The sequence below is a fragment of the Nymphaea colorata genome, chromosome 3 (assembly GCF_008831285.2).
Source record: "Nymphaea colorata isolate Beijing-Zhang1983 chromosome 3, ASM883128v2, whole genome shotgun sequence".
Classification (NCBI taxonomy): domain Eukaryota; kingdom Viridiplantae; phylum Streptophyta; class Magnoliopsida; order Nymphaeales; family Nymphaeaceae; genus Nymphaea; species Nymphaea colorata.
Genome location: NC_045140.1, coordinates 11,869,832 through 11,885,922, shown reverse-complemented (window position 1 = coordinate 11,885,922; position 16,091 = coordinate 11,869,832). Strand labels below are relative to the sequence as shown.

At 41.8% G+C, this 16,091-nt stretch overlaps 1 protein-coding gene across 2 annotated transcripts; it reads left to right on the top strand.

Annotated features, from left to right (window-relative positions):
* Positions 1-4,766: 4,766 nt before the first annotated feature.
* LOC116250929 (nucleobase-ascorbate transporter 1-like) lies at positions 4,767-10,370 on the top strand. Of its 2 annotated transcripts, XM_031624925.2 has the most exons (15): positions 4,767-5,153; positions 5,676-5,755; positions 6,760-6,857; positions 6,973-7,149; positions 7,355-7,455; positions 7,542-7,617; positions 7,719-7,778; positions 7,865-8,052; positions 8,133-8,229; positions 8,293-8,379; positions 8,904-8,962; positions 9,051-9,142; positions 9,220-9,297; positions 9,376-9,536; positions 9,639-10,370. In XM_031624925.2, the coding sequence occupies exons 3-15, from the start codon at positions 6,798-6,800 to the stop codon at positions 9,849-9,851; spliced, it is 1,449 nt and encodes a 482-aa protein (XP_031480785.1). In that variant the 5' UTR covers positions 4,767-5,153; positions 5,676-5,755; positions 6,760-6,797; the 3' UTR covers positions 9,852-10,370. The 2 variants fall into 2 exon arrangements, with proteins under 2 accessions (XP_031480785.1, XP_031480782.1); XM_031624922.2 differs by lacking the exon at positions 5,676-5,755.
* The last annotated feature ends 5,721 nt before the right edge of the window (positions 10,371-16,091 follow it).

Here is a 16,091-nt window from a genome sequence, read left to right as displayed (position 1 = left end):
TTGAAGTCCAGTCCCAACTCATCCTGATCATCTGTAAATGTTGCTTTTTTACGTTTATTGGATCCATATTCTGCCTGAGATTCGGGATCCAAATCTGAGTCTGAGTTCAAATTCCATCGAAAGGGATGCCAAGAAAGTAAAATTAATCCTTTCATTTGGGCACCACCAGTGATGAGCTACGTTACTGTTTCGAGGTGAAACCTCCCGTTAAATAGTCATGCAAAATGACAAGAACACCAACGAAGGTGCATGTGGACATATCATTTCGATCTGACAAATCACTTTATAAAAAGACAACCATGCTCTCTCATTCTCCTATTCTCCTATGTATAGATTTTTTTTTTGGTTTAATCATAAGAATGTCACAGTTGTTTATTTTATTTTTTCGAAGTGAGAGATGAGCTCAACTACCAATATTTATGAAGACAATACCATATAAAATCCAGACAACATAATTAATGGACTGACTTTTTCAACGAGAGCCGTCAACTTACAACCCTTTGGCCTTTACATTTCCCACTTACTACTTTCGTAACATAATTATTACTGTACTATATACTTTTATGGGTCAACCGTCAATGCGGATGTATAGATCAATTAGAAACAAAATAAATTAGAAAGAGAATAATTTGGCTGAGAATACAGAGCTGCTTCATCGTTATACTATGTACAATGTGCCCGCTATGAAAGCTGCTGTCAAGATGTGAGATTTAGGACACGCTTTACTTTTAGCTGTGTAAACTTAGCGTCTTGTTTTGAGAGGCATAGCATAGCTGGTCGTTTTGAGAGACACACAAATGACACATTTTCAGTATGACTCCCAAAGATACTATTCTTCTAAGCTGTAAATGGTGGTATGCACCATACTCAGATTAAAGATAATATTGTAAAATTGCTTAGGTTGCGAAACAGTCCTGAACTTTGGGAATAGGAGAAAAGGGATGCCTTTTGCCTCTCATATTCCACCCATCACTTAGTAACCTTACTGCTAACCATTTAAACATTGCTTGACATGTATAAAAAGTATATATGACCAACTTTAGACTAATATTTTATTGACACACATGATATTTTTTGTTGTGATTTGAGAAAACTGTACCCAGGTCGAGAGATTTGGTTGCTCATTTAGCAGTACAAACCCCAAAACTAGTATCCGCCCCAACTTGTAGGCATAAGCCTGCATTGGTATATGTGGGGATGATACCCATCAAGCAAAATCAATCAGTATTTTACTAGCTATAAACCCAACCAGCTATGCCAAACCCCTTGAGTTTTGGATATGCCTGATAATAATATTGATAAATATTATTACAAGCATTACTGTAGATATGGTATTTCTCTATATTATTAGGTTCTGGTAGTGTGCCAATTAATTTTTTTTTTGTAGTTATGGTTAAAATGTGAAAGATTTGGTTTCAAATTTTGAGTTATGAGCTTGGGTATTATTGAGTAAGACTGAGGTATTATACCTTTCTCATTGCTACTTGGTATGATAATAAGTTGGGTAAGTAGGAAAAGTATTTCATTATATCATCCAAATAGGAGTACTAAAGCTTTCATTTCCCTAGAGTACCAGGCCTGTTTTTAGTTGTCTTGAGAAGATGCTCCTACTATACTTCAACTAGCATACAAGTGTCATTTTTTTACAACATAAAAAGTTAAAAAGTTGTGTCCTGTGAACACAAAATAGAGGTTGACTGCCTAGTAGCCCCCACCTTATCCATTGCACGACTTTCTGAAAGATGGTATGATGTTAAGTAACTTTGTAAGTTTTTACAGTTACTGTGGTTACTAGTTCGCTGGGGAGCACTGAAAAAAGAATGTGGCTGTCACTGTATATGTGTTTCTTCCATATTCAATGAATAAGTAATTCGTCAAATAGTGGAATGGAAATCACAGGTTTGCCACTCAACTTTATGGTAGCCAAGTGGGCGAGAGACTATAAATGCCCGCGGGTGGTCGAATTTGATGCTGCCAATTAATAATCAGATCCAGCAAGACTGGATCCAAGTTTAAGTACTGCAAATTACATGTGAAAAATCGGATCAGCTAAAGAAGTTCAATTAATATCAATATCAATATAAGACCCGAGCCCAATCCTTTTTTGCACAGTCACATATCAAATATATATATGTCAGCGTCGATACAGCCTCTATATCAGTCAATAAAAGTTAACAAAAAGAGTAATTTATAATTCATTTAATTTTTCGAATGATGTTCTTTAATGCATAGGTCTTTAAAGTTCTTGATAAAAGTTCTTGATACTGGATTTACAACTTTATGGTCTAATGGGTTCGGCAGGCAATACCATTCTAAGCAAAATGACATCTATGAAACCTCACTATATACATACATATATCTTCAAAATTTATTGGAAATTTTCTACGCGGATTTTACTGTAGATGTTGGCAGCAATTTCCTTTTTTTAACACATGAGAGAGTCAGAAACTACTTGTCTGTTTCTTCTTTCCCCAGTTTCATTTGTCTTGTTTATTGCTCTGGAAAACGTGTTAAGGTTGATTGGATGCATGCCGCCGCCTATCAATCACAACCCAAGTTAAAGCAAGAAAAAAAAAAATTAATTTGTTCCATGTTATCTTGGTAGAGCTGTCAAAGGAAGAAGAATCTCCATGGTTTGTTGTCACTGACTGAAATCGACACATGACACAAGAAGATCTTTTTCTTTTCTTTCCTTCGTTAACTTCTGCCAAAAGTGGATCGGCCACAGAATCGACATGGTTTGTCACTGTTTTGTGATTCGAATTGCCTCAAAATAGGCCAATTCTGACAGAAAAGCAGGATTTCATCATGGTGTTTGTGGAGCTACCATTGCAAAGCCTTTTTGATTTATAAAGTGGATAATTACTGCTTGTTCAGTGAATTGACTGCCATGATGTGCAAAAAAAATTCATGAATGCATTCTTAATCACTAAAGGGATTTTATCGTCTCGCCCTCTAGCGGGAATCACATGTAACTCTAGGCCATTTTCAATTTGAAGGCTTTAAACCAACTAGCTTGGTTAAGTAAATGGAGTTCTTGAAGGAAGAGAGAGAGAGAGTAAGATTTCACATTTGATGAGAGGCTAAGTTTTTAGGTGATCAAAATTAGTATTTCTTTTTACCCTTCTCGCCATTTTTAAAGGTACCAAGGTTGTTTTTAGTGCTTTGAATAATATCTCAACTATACTTCAACTTGCATATCGAGACTCTCCTTTTACAACCGGAAATTGATGCTACAAGAGTTCATAATAGAGAATGACTCCCTACCTACCGGCTTCTGCCCATCCTTGTGCCTACCCCCTCGTGGATCGTAAGAGTTTAAGTTTGAGACCCTTAATAAAAAGCTAATTAAAGTATCAAATCTCATAAATGAAAGAGCTTCAATTTCAAACACAATCCCAAGAGAAGTGTCCAATCTAATGCAAACTTGTATTTGGCTAGCATGAATACTGAGTTTGGAAGGATTTGGAATATTTGAATTTTGAAATAAAAGTTAGAGCTTCAGTCAGGCCAAGCTTAATAATTCCCAATTTCCAGTTGATGCAAGACCGGCTTCTTAATTTTAACAACACAAAAAGGGGTTTTCTCTTTTGTTTTTTCCTTTTGTTTGCTTAAGGGTATTTTTGTCTTTGTTGAAACAATAACTTTTTTACTCTCCCAAATTTTTCCATACAAAAGGGTTCTTTTTCTTTTTTGCTTTTTTTTGGGTATAAGGGCCTCTTTGTCTTTTAGTCCCTAATGCTCATTTGAAGCTGCCAGATTGAATACGTTTTGGGTAAAGGCTGGTCCCTTACTCAGTTAAACCGATTGGACACATTTGAGGAGTGGGTTCAAAAACATACATCCAGCATGAAGCGATTGCATCAACTCAAAATGAACATATTGTTCTTTTCTTGGCAATTAAGTGTAAAATGATCCACAAATCATTGAGATAGGAACCAAAACTTGGCTCATATTCTTTTTCATGGGAACCAACTATTAAAGAAACTACAATTATTAGGGCTCCAACATGGGCCTCTAAAACTAGATGGCAATCAGCTGGCGCCAATAAACTTTTAGCCCTAATTAAGTGCAAACGTGACGCGGCGCGACTTGTCAATACAGACCGACCAGCTGGCCGAAGCTTACTGGGCATGTTGGGACCCAGTCTTGCTTTGAGATATTAAGGTCAGGCCTAGATGAGTGAACCTAGTTCAAGACCTAGCCCTTCACTTCAGGTTTTCAAACAGTTAGTATTTTGAATCAGTTAGACCGCTAAGCAATCAAGTTCAAACTGAACAATTTTTTTTTTCTTTAGCTTGATTGAGGGAAGCATCATGAGCTGACTGCCCAACCCGATGCACCATTTGATTGAGCTTTTTTTTTACTTAAAAGAGAAATTACCTTTTGTATAAAACCCTCAATATAATACTTTTATTTCTCTAAGTTTGGACTTGCTTTGGAGTTTGGGTAGACTTACGATCACCCATACTACCAAAACTTAACAAATAACACACTTGGGTTTTGAACTTCAAACCCTTTGCTGTGGTACTGCTGACTTGTGGTACCGCTGACTTGTGTTATGCTCGTTGCTGACTTGTGTTATGCTCGTTGAGGCATGTTCGATTGAACTTGGTAGAGCAAAATACAACCAAAATCACAAGCGTGAACAATTTGATTCCCAGAACTCACCTCCTAGGAGGGTTTACCGCTTTCGTATGCTGCAGGGGAAGCTGAAAGACAGAGCTTCCTGGCGTTTTTTTTATATTGTGCAAAACGAGTGGGTTGCTTTGCAACTAAACCTTCTCTCTCAAAGAGAGCCCTCTCTCTCTCTCTCTCTCTCTCTCTCTCTCTCTCTCTCTCTCCCTCCTGGGGCGTGACTGAGAGGCTGCTTCATTCTTCTTGGTTCCCCTTTTCCACCTTTCGCCTCTTCTTGTTTTTTGGCTTTACCTTGTCTTGTCTTGAATCAGTTCCTTACCCCACTATCACTCATCATCGTCATCAACTGCAACTTCTTCCGTTCTTTCTTTCTTCTTCTTCTTCTTCTTCTTCCCCACCACCACCACTACCATCAAACCACCATTTTCGTTGGTTCCTAATGGCGGAGATAAGCCACCCTCCAATGGAGCAACTTCAGGACCTTGAGTACTGCATAGACTCCAACCCACCTTGGCGTGAGTTTCGTTTCTGCTTGCTTTCGCTTTCTCTTTTTTTTTTGCGTTGCCGTTCCGAATCTTCTATTTCTGTGCTTTGCCTTGTGGGGTTAGTGAACTAGTGATAAAGGCGCGGAGCAATGGTACCGTGGTCTTTTCGCGCTCTTAGTATCTTATACACTCTCATGAACTAGGGAGCATCTCATACAGAGTTTTGGTGTTCTTTGTTTTTTTTTGCTGCATCCTTTTATTGTTCCTTCTGCCATTTCATTGACGGTGTGGAGTTGCTTTCTGTTCGGAATGGGTACATGATGCGTGTCTTGATGGTCCCTCCTGCATTTCTTCTGGCCATGTGCATTTGGGCTGCCTGAACTCTCTTTTTAAATAGGTCTGCGGTTTCGGGCGAGTCCATGCGAGTAAACAGAAAACCGTCCGCAGTTTATGGTGTAAGGATATCGCTAGAAGATGCAAGACCTTTTGATATGCTGTTCAACATTACTGCTCTCTCTCTCCCTCTCTCATAATCTGTGCGTGTTGTCATAGGGGAGAGTGCTGGAGATGTCATGGGCAGTCGGGACTTTTGTAATCTTAACAATGGATTTCCTCTGGACTGTGCAAAGAAGGTCGTACCTGTTCAGATTTTTATAATTCTATTCATGAAGAAGCTACTTTGCTTAAGCCGATGGAAACCAGGATGTTTAGGTGTACATCATATCGATATAGTTGAACCTTGAATATTAAAAGAGGGCCCAAAAATGGCTCGTATTTAAAGTGTAAGGTGTCCGCGTCACTGAACTTATAGGTTTGTTTGTGTGTGTGTGTTTCCTGTTACTCTGTAGAAGACACTAAATTAGGGATTTTTCTGGCTCAAACGTGTTTTAAACCAGTAAAAGAGCAGTTCTCATGTTGACCAAGAAATTTGATCAGTGACAATCAGGACTAGTTGTTAGTTAAAATCAATAGTTATCAAGTTTACCAGAGCTTTATTTTCCTCTGCCTATATTTTACATATCCACCCGAAACCTTTTTTAATCTCTTGCAAATTGCGACCACCATTTGTTATGTGAAGCTTACAAGACTCTACTGGTGTGTAAATTGCATTACTTGGGAAGGTTTTCTGTAGAAGCAGTAACCAGCTACGGTCAGTACTTTTCTGTCAAAAAGCTCTGATCCGAATAACACACTCAAAAATTAAGATTTAAGAATATGGTTGCTCTAAAAGATAGAGCAGATTTTATAAGGATAATTTGTAATGTAAAAGAACCGTTTTGCTTCCCAAGGATATTTTCTCTTTAGCTCTACATGCTGATAACTGAGGCTTGCAACCAGGTATTTAAATTTTCTCTACCAGTAGCATCTGTATTTCTTTTTCCCACCTGGACTTTAGTCTGGTTATGGTCGAACTTGTATTTCTAAGCTGCTTCTGCGATGAGAAGCTGAAAATTTGTAGAGAACTGGAGTTCTCCTGAATGCCAAATTCTTTTCAAAATACATGTGCTTGATCAAAGTTATAACTTTTCTTATGCGAAAATAAAATAACTGGGATCTTTTGCATATCCTTCCTTTTCATTTACTTTTTCTATTCAATTTGGCTGCTAATAGTAACACTTTTTTGGCTGGTCTGCAGCTGAGACTATAATCTTGGCATTTCAGAACTATATCTTGATGCTGGGTACAACTGTCATGATTCCATCACTGCTTGTCCCAATGATGGGTGGAAATAATGTATGTTGGGTTACAAGCTAACAAAGTTCACTCTCTAAGTTACAACATTTATTGGTTTAACTTTATCTTTTGAATTTTTCATCTTTTTCCATCCGTGGATTCACAATTTATGCAGGACGACAAAGCCCGTGTTATACAAACTCTCTTATTTGTGGCTGGTCTCAACACACTCCTGCAAGCATTGTTTGGAACACGTCTGCCAGCAGTAGTAGGAGGTTCACGTGCCTTTATTATACCAATTCTGTCAATAATCAGTGATTCGTCGCTGCAGCAAATATCTGATCCCCATGAAGTAACATAATTTGATCCTTACTTTTAAGATCTTTAATCTTTAGAATCCTAATATGCTTTCCTATCAAGGAAGTTATTTCTCTTCTCTTATCCTTGTTCTAAGTTGACAAATTTTGTATGTTTAATTGATAAAACATAAAAGCTAATGGAAGTCATTCTGTATATTTCTGTCTTAGAAAGTCATTCAGTATGTTTCTCTCTTGTAGAGATTTATATGGACCATGCGAGCAGTTCAAGGGGCCACTATCATTGCTTCTGGCTTGCAGATAATTCTGGGGTTTAGCCAAGCATGGGGGATTTTTTCTCGGTATGTTATGAAAGCTGTAAAATTTGTGACATAGCACAAAATTTTCATTGATGTTCATCTCTCATTCTCTTCTGTTCATCTGCCAGCTTTTTCAGCCCACTTGGTATGGCACCTGTCATTGCATTAGTTGGTCTTGGCTTATTCGAGCAAGGCTTTCCAGTGGTACCTCATCTGCTTCTCTTGCCTTAAATCTATGATGTTTTATCTTGCAGCTTTTACTGATTACTTTTGGAACACTTGTTCTTGGTTCAATTCTAGCACAGGTGGGGAAGTGTGTTGAAATTGGTTTGCCCACACTTTTGATAACCATAGGGGTTTCTCAGGTTTGTCACTTTTCATGTCAACTGCATATGTTGTGAAAACTTATTTTATTCTATGTTGTCTGATACTTGCTCCATCCTGAATGCAGTACTTGAAGCATGTTAGGCCATTTAAAGATGTGCCTATATTTGAAAGATTTCCACTTCTTATTTGTATCACCATCATGTGGTTATATTCTCATATCCTTACTGCTGGAGGTGCCTATCGACACACGTCAGTGAAAACACAAATTCATTGTCGTACTGACAGAGCCCATCTCATATCTTCTGCACCTTGGTTAGTACAAATAGGTTCCTTTATTTTGAAGTACTTAAGAAAATGGAGGTTTTCACCATTTGCAAAAATGTCTTCCGCAGGTTTAAATTCCCATATCCTTTACAATGGGGTGCACCAACATTTGATGCAGGGCATGCTTTCGCTATGATGGCTGCAGTTCTGGTGTCAATGATAGAGGTACTGTTATGTTTAGTTTTTTCTACTTTCTTGGAGCTGTTCTTACATGTTCTAGTTATGCAGTCAACTGGTGCTTATAAGGCAGCATCTCGTCTCGCTATTGCAACCCCACCTCCTGCTTATGTTCTCAGCCGAGGTATTGGTTGGCAGGTGGGCTGGTCAAAATTCTATTGACACATGTTTTTTCCTTTTAATTTTAAATTTAGCAACAATATAATTCAATTTCTCTTTCTCACTCTCTCTCTATACACACATACACACACAAGAAAAAAAACATTGAAAAATGAATGTATGTTGAGTTGAAAATCATCTTTCTGTTTTCAGAAAAACTTTGCTATTTTGTATTCAGAAAAATATTGCTATTCTGGTAAGGTTAAATAACATTTCAGTTATTGGCAGCTTGTGGTATTCATAAGTTTACTTTTTCTGCTGCTTAAATGTATTTCGTTGATTGAATTTTTGTCTTCTCTAAAATTTCTACTATATCATTTTAAAACCTTATGATGTTGTGCTTAGATTACTTGAACAGCCAAACTTTATCTAAAAAGCTCATAATTGCATTTGTATGTAGAAGTTCCCTCTTGCGTAATTTTACTTATAGGGCATTGATCACCTTCCCATTCCTTGCTTTCCTCATTCTGGGTTCCATGTTCATGTCTGCTATTTGACTTCAGGGTATAGGTATACTTCTTGATGGCCTTTTTGGTACAGGAACTGGTTCTACTGTTTCTGTGTAAGAAAGCTCAACATTTTGGTTATGGAACTACTATTTTTTTAAGTACTCTTTATTCGATAAAAAATATTTTGTTTCCAAATTCCAGTGAGAATATCGGGCTTCTAGGGCTAACCAGAGTTGGTAGTCGCAGAGTAGTGCAGATCTCAGCTGGCTTCATGATATTCTTCTCAATTTTAGGTGGGTTCAACCTCTATTCCAGTCATCTGTTTCCATTACTGTTCGATGCCTTATTCTGCCACCTTCTCTTTCTGCAGGAAAATTTGGGGCCCTATTTGCGTCCATACCCTTCCCCATATTTGCTGCATTGTACTGTGTGCTCTTTGGTCTTGTAGGTATGTGGTTTGGCCTTTTCATATTACTGACGTTTCTCAAATTGCTTTCTCATTATTCTATTTTTATTCTTTCTCCAGCATCAGTGGGGCTGTCTTTTCTGCAATTCACCAACATGAATTCCATGAGAAACCTTTTCATAACTGGACTGTCTCTTTTCCTTGGGTTATCTATTCCACAATATTTCAATGAGTTTTGGTTGTCTTCTGGACATGGACCTGTTCATACCAATGCAGGCTGGGTTAGTTGATATTCCTTCTCTTCCTTAAATTGTCCGTTACACACTACTTTCTCAATATCTGTGGAAATTTAATTTTGCTCTCATGTGGTGTGGTGTTTATAGTTCAATGCATACTTGAACACAATATTTTCATCACCAGCAACCGTGGGGTTGATTGTTGCTGTGCTCCTTGACAACACTTTGGAAGTAGAGAAATCAAAGAAGGATAGGGGTATGCCGTGGTGGGTGAAGTTCAGAACATTCAGAGGAGACAACAGAAATGAAGAATTCTATACGCTTCCATTCAATCTCAACCGGTTCTTCCCACCCACGTGAGTTGTCTGACCAACCCCTAGGAGGCCAACAATTTTGGATCAGAGGCGGCAGCAGCAGCAGCAGCTCTGCCTGTTTGGACAGGTGCCCATTAAGGATTTTCACTTCTACTGCTGCATCACCTCACCTATAGAGAAGCCATTGCTTCTGTTCGCACCTGATGATCGGTTGGCGCAGTAGTCAATGTGCTGATGAAAAATTACATCTTGATTGTGCGCTTTTCCTCCTCCAATTATGTATCAAATCTGCTAAAACATTGCTCATGTAATTTAGTTCCTTGGCACTTTATGAAAAATTAAATGTCTAGTGCAAGTTGAATTGCTGATTGCTATAAAAGCTCCCCCTTTTGTTACGATCCATATAGGGATCGTGGGGAGCAGGAGTAGTTTATTTCTAGTAGGTCTTGCTATTTGATGTTTTATGGATATGATTTCAGTATGAGTCGGTCCAGTCCAGAACCGTTATTAATTGTACTTAAGCTTGAGATTTACCCTAATTAAGCATGCTTGTTGATTGCCTTTCTCTTTCTCGTTCCTTTCTCCTTCCTCCCTCTCGATTTTTGTTATCCGACGGCTAACAAGTGGTATCAGAGCCACACATGGCCGTTGCCGCCGTCGGCACTGCTGCCGACGTCCGATGAGCAAGACGCACCAGTCTTCCACAATGCCGCCCTAGCAGCGGTGGAAGCGTATCGCGCCTGGATGAAAGAAACGATTATCGAAGTGAACCACAGGCTGCAGACCATGGAACGAGTGCAAGCGGAGGTTGAGGCTCGTCTCCACACCGCCATCGCAGTGGGTTTTCACAATATGCTCCAGCAAGCCCCCACCCTTGGCAGTGCTCCGCTCGGCGACCCACATTCCAGCAACCACTCACCAGCCCATGCGGTCCTCACCAGCTCGCCGACACTCACGGCTCCAGGCTCCCTCCACGCACCCAATACAAGTGTGTCGGGGCAGGATCAGTGTACGTCGCCGGTCAGCGCCATACCATTTTTTTAACCGGCCATCGCGACTCTACCTCTACCTCAGCCTCCGATCAGTGCAGGCATCGCATGTGGGTCTTTCGGATCGAGTGTGCCCACTCCCAACGTGTTGCCCATCGTTATGTTGAACTCCGTTACCAGCGGCACTAACAACGTGGCACTCCCGGGCCGCAGCAACAGTCGAACGGACGCCCCTGCGTGGTTCCTTTCGACCTCATCTACTGGCTTTTATGGAGGTATTGAACCAGCACACTTCAAGCACACCAAGATGGACTTTCCCCGATTCAGCGGAGAAGATTTACACAGCTGGATATTTAAAGCGAAACAGTTCTTCGAGTGCCACGGGATCTTGGAGACGATGAAGGTGGCTCATGCTGCCATGAACTTCGAAGGGAAAGTCATTCGTTGGTACCGATGGCTGATTGATCAACACGGACGACCAGATTGGAGGACCTTGATCTCAGCCATGGCGGCGCGTTTCAGACCTTCAGCTTATGTTGATTACAATCAGGAACTCTCTAAAATACGTCAGACGGGGTCGATTGAAAACTACCAACAACGTTTCCAAGAACTTAGCAATATGGTTCGGGGATGGCCAATAGAAGCTTTGATTGGTACCTTTGTTGGGGGATTCAAAGAGGAAATCTGTATTGACGTGCAAGGCATGCGACCCTTCAATTTGCATGACTGTTTTGCGATAGCCCATATGGTGGGGGAAAAGCAGCAACGATATCAGAGTCTCGGGCAAGGGGCAGCCGGGGTTCGTCCTCACGGGGCAGCAACTACGAATTCGGAAATACAACCCGACCGGACGAACTTAACCAAACCAGCAAACCGCCCTATTATTCGTTGTTTGACCCTGGAACAAATAAGGGAAAAATGGCGTCAATATTTGCTTCCATTGTGATCAACCATGGACACCGGGCCACGCATGTAGACGCTTTCATATGTACCTAGTTGAAGAAGAAGGGGGGGACGCCCCGACGGAGACTATTGGGGAACGGAGACTATATGAAGAAGAGTTTGCCAGTCGCCTGAAATATCCCTCCATGCCCTATCGGGACATGAAATGCCTCAATTGATGCGAGTGGAGGGCCGACTCCGCAGTCGGAAGGTCAGTGTACTTGTGGATACAGGGTCCATGCATAACTTCATCTGTGAGAAGTCAGCTAGAGCCCTGGGGTGCGAAATCGATCAGCAGTCGGCTTTTGATGTGGTCGTGGGAGATGGAAGCACCTTAAAATGTAAGGGTGGTGCACCGACGAGAAACTTGAGATACGGGGCCATGGGTTTTCGGTACAGTTGTATACACTAGCAATGGCCGGGGCGGACCTCGTTTTGGGCATCCACTGGTTGAAAGGACTGGGCGAGGTCGTGTGGGACTTCATTAACATGAGAATGCACTTTACACAACCGGATGGGAAGCGCCTCACTCTATCAGCTACTCCAAGACAGCTAGTTCAAGAGACTGCCACCTCCAAAATGTCACAAGGAGCAGTTGCTTCGTACATGCTTCTCATGACCAGTGCCGAGGGGAAAGAGAGGTCAAAACCCGCCCTCACCAGTGCACGACTACTGGCCCTGTTGGAAGAATTTTCGGATGTGTTCAGCATCCCTCATGGGTTGCCTCCTTCGCGCGCCTATGACCACCATATAGAGCTACATCCCGGGGCCGATGCAGTGAAAAGGAGACCATACAGGTATAACCCGACCCAACGTGATACACTAACTCGATTGGTGCAAGAAATGTTGGAACAAGAAAGTATACAGCCTTGTCGCAGCCCGTTTGCGTCTCCTGCCCTCTTGGTGCGCAAGAAGGATGGAAACTGGCAGTTTTCTGTAGACTACCGCACCTTGAATGCTCTAACAGTGAAGGATCGTTATCCCCTGCCCATCGTGGAAGACCTCCTTGATGAACTCAAAGGGGCAGCCCTATTTTCGAAGCTAGATCTTCGAGCCGGCTACCATCAGATACAAATCGCGCCACAAGATGTACCAAAGACAACATTCTTAACCCTAGATGGACATTATGAGTTTCGAGTGATGTCGTTCGGCCTCACCAACGCTCCTGCGACGTTCCAGTCACTCATGAATGATATCTTCCGGCCATACCTGCACAAGTTCGTACTGGTCTTCTTTGATGACATCCTCGTATTTAGTGCAGACGAAGAGACACATTTAAATCATCTACGGGTGGTACTCTCTACGTTGCGACAACACTCCCTTCACGCCAAACTCTCTAAGTGTTCATTCGGCATGAGTGAAGTCACGTATCTCGGCCACGTGATTGGCAATGGTAGTGTGAAGATGGAAGAGGCTAAGGTACTGGCAGTACGTAATTGGGCCATTCCTTAGTCTGTTCGGGAACTACACGGGTTCCTAGGACTGGCAGGATACTATCATAAGTTCGTGCGTAACTTCGAAAGTATCGCAGCGCCCTTGACGTATCTCACAAAAAAGGATCAGTTTCGATGGAATGACCAGGCCAAGGTGGCATTCGACCAACTCAAGGAGGCCATCACCACAACACCATTTCTACGCATGCCCGATTTCAACATGCAGTTTGAAGTGGAGACAGACGCATCCGACACAGGAGTGAGTGCAGTTTTGAGCGAAGACCGACATCCGATAGCATTTTTTAGTCGCGCCATGGGACCCACGTTCACCAGCAAATCAGCCTACGAGCACGAACTATGGTATTGGCGGTTCTTAGATGGCGGCATTATTTGTTGGGTACAAAATTTATAGTGCTCACAGACCATCACAGCCTGCGCTACTGCCTACAACAGAAAACATTGGTAACGGCGGTGCAGCGTTGGGTGATGAAACTGCTCAGCTTCGATTTTGAGATTAGGCATCGCAGCGGGAAAGAAAACCCGACAGCAGACGGTCTCTCTCGACAGGGGCAGGAGGGGCACGACTTCTGGACTCTATCAACCATTCAGTGCAACATTTGGACAGACATTTAGCAGGCCCATCAATCAGCAACGTCAGTTCAAAGAATACGAACTGACCTTCTACAGAATCCGACGAGACGATATGGTTACGAGTGGTACCCTCCTTACCTCTACTTCCGTAGCCGCGTATTTATCCCGCTCGAAACAAGACTGCCAAGTATTTTAATCTCACATTATCATGACTCGAAGAACGCAAGCCATGAAGGAGTGGAAGGGACTTATCAGTGTTTAAGGATGGCGTTTTTCTGGCCGGGAATGAAGCACGCTGTGCGGGATTATGTGCGACAATGTGATGTATGTCAACGCAATAAATATGAGACCACGCGACCTGCTGGCTTTTTACAGCCACTTCCTCTTCCTGAGCAAATTTGGGAAGACATATCCATGGCCTTCATAGAGGGATTACCCCGCTCTCAGGAAAATCTGTTATATTGGTGGTAGTAGACAGGCTCTCCAAATATGCCCACTTTATAGCGCTCTCACACCCCTTTTCAGCCAAAACAGTAGCACAGACCTTTCAAGAGCACGTGGGGAAGCTTCACGGTATGCCACGCTCCATTGTAAGTGACCGTGACTCGATTTTCCTTAGTGTTTTTTGGCATGAGTATTTCAAACTGCAGGGAACTCAGCTTAAGATGAGTACCGCATATCACCCGCAAACGGATGGGCAGACAGAGGTCGTAAACCAAAATCTTGAGACTTATTTGCGATGCTTTGTGGGGGAGAAACCCAAAACCTGGGTCAACTATCTATCATGGGCAGAGTTCGCTTACAATACCAGTTGGCATACATCCACGAACACCACCCCTTTTGAGGTAGTCTATGGGCGCCCTCCTCCAACTATTCGTTGATATCAATTGGGGACAGCACGTGATAAGCTGGTTGATATGGAGTTGAGGTGTCGCGATGTGATTCTTAAGGATCTTAAGGAACACCTGTCAGCAGCACGGAATCGCATGGTGATCCAGTACAACCGTCGCCATCGAGCACTTCAATTTCAAGAAGGGGATTGGATTTTCCTAAGATGACCCGCCCAACGGTTGCTAGGTATGCGAGGGGCAGGCCAAATTAAGCTGTTGTCAAGGTATGTTGGTCCTTATCAGATTTTAAAGAGGATCGGGAATCTCGCCTACAAATTATAGTTACCATTTGGCAGCACCATACACCCGGTCTTTCATGTTTCCAAACTCAAAGCGTGCCTCAAGCCACCGACATAAAGTGAAGTTGAGTAGGAGTACAACGACTCAAAGTGAATGGAAAATGGACGGTGCAGTGGCTGATTGAGTGGCTCTCTGAGGATGAGTTATCCGTGTCATGGGAAGACTCGGAGGACATACAAAAGTGGTTTCCATCATTCACACCTTGAGGATAAGGTGTTATTCAAGGGGGGAGTATTTGTTACGATCCATATAGGGATCGTGGGGAGCAGTAGTAGTTTATTTCTACTAGGTCTTGCTATTTGATGTTTTCAGTATGGATCTGATTTCAGTATGAGTCGGTCCAATCCGGACCCATTATTAATTGTACTTAAGCTTGAAATTTACCCTAATTAAGCATGCTTGTTGATTGCCTTTCTCTCTCTCGTTCCCTTCTCCCTTCTCCTTCCTCCCTCTCGACTTTTGTTAGCCGACGGCTAACACCTTTGCATTCATGTCAGCATGTTTATAAGTGCTTGTATGCAAGTACACACGCATGTGTTATTCCTTAAAACCTGTTGCATCAAGCTAGGCACTCAACCAGAAGTGCTTAGTTCAGTTTGAAATTGTTTTTTTATGTTATACGCAGAAAACACGTTGAGATATTTTTTTAGAAAGATAAGTATAAATTTTAGATTGCATTAAATGTAAGTGTGATGCGCCCTGCCCTTGTAGCTGCTCAAATCTAGCTAAGATGCAGTCGCTTTTCAAGATCTATTGGGGACAAACATGCCAAGGTAATATAAAAGAATGGGAACTACAAATTTCAAGCCCAAGTCGGACAACAACCCAACTAAATATATCCCTTAAGACTGATATACAAGTGGATTTTCCTTCCTAAAGTCTCAATCTAATACAATCAAGAGTGGAGTTGTGAGGCTTTACAAGCATCAACGATACAAATTGGGCTCTCCCTCACTCAACAATCACAACATCCACACCAAACCATGTATACAATCTCTAAAACGAGCATTCTATACCCTTCGCCCTAGGAAGGTCCAACAGTAGATGAGCCTTGGAGGATTCCCTATAAACCCGTAGGTTGGCTGGAAATCAAATACACCCTCCCACACAACTATAGGGGGTTCGGTTGTACTTTGCTGGA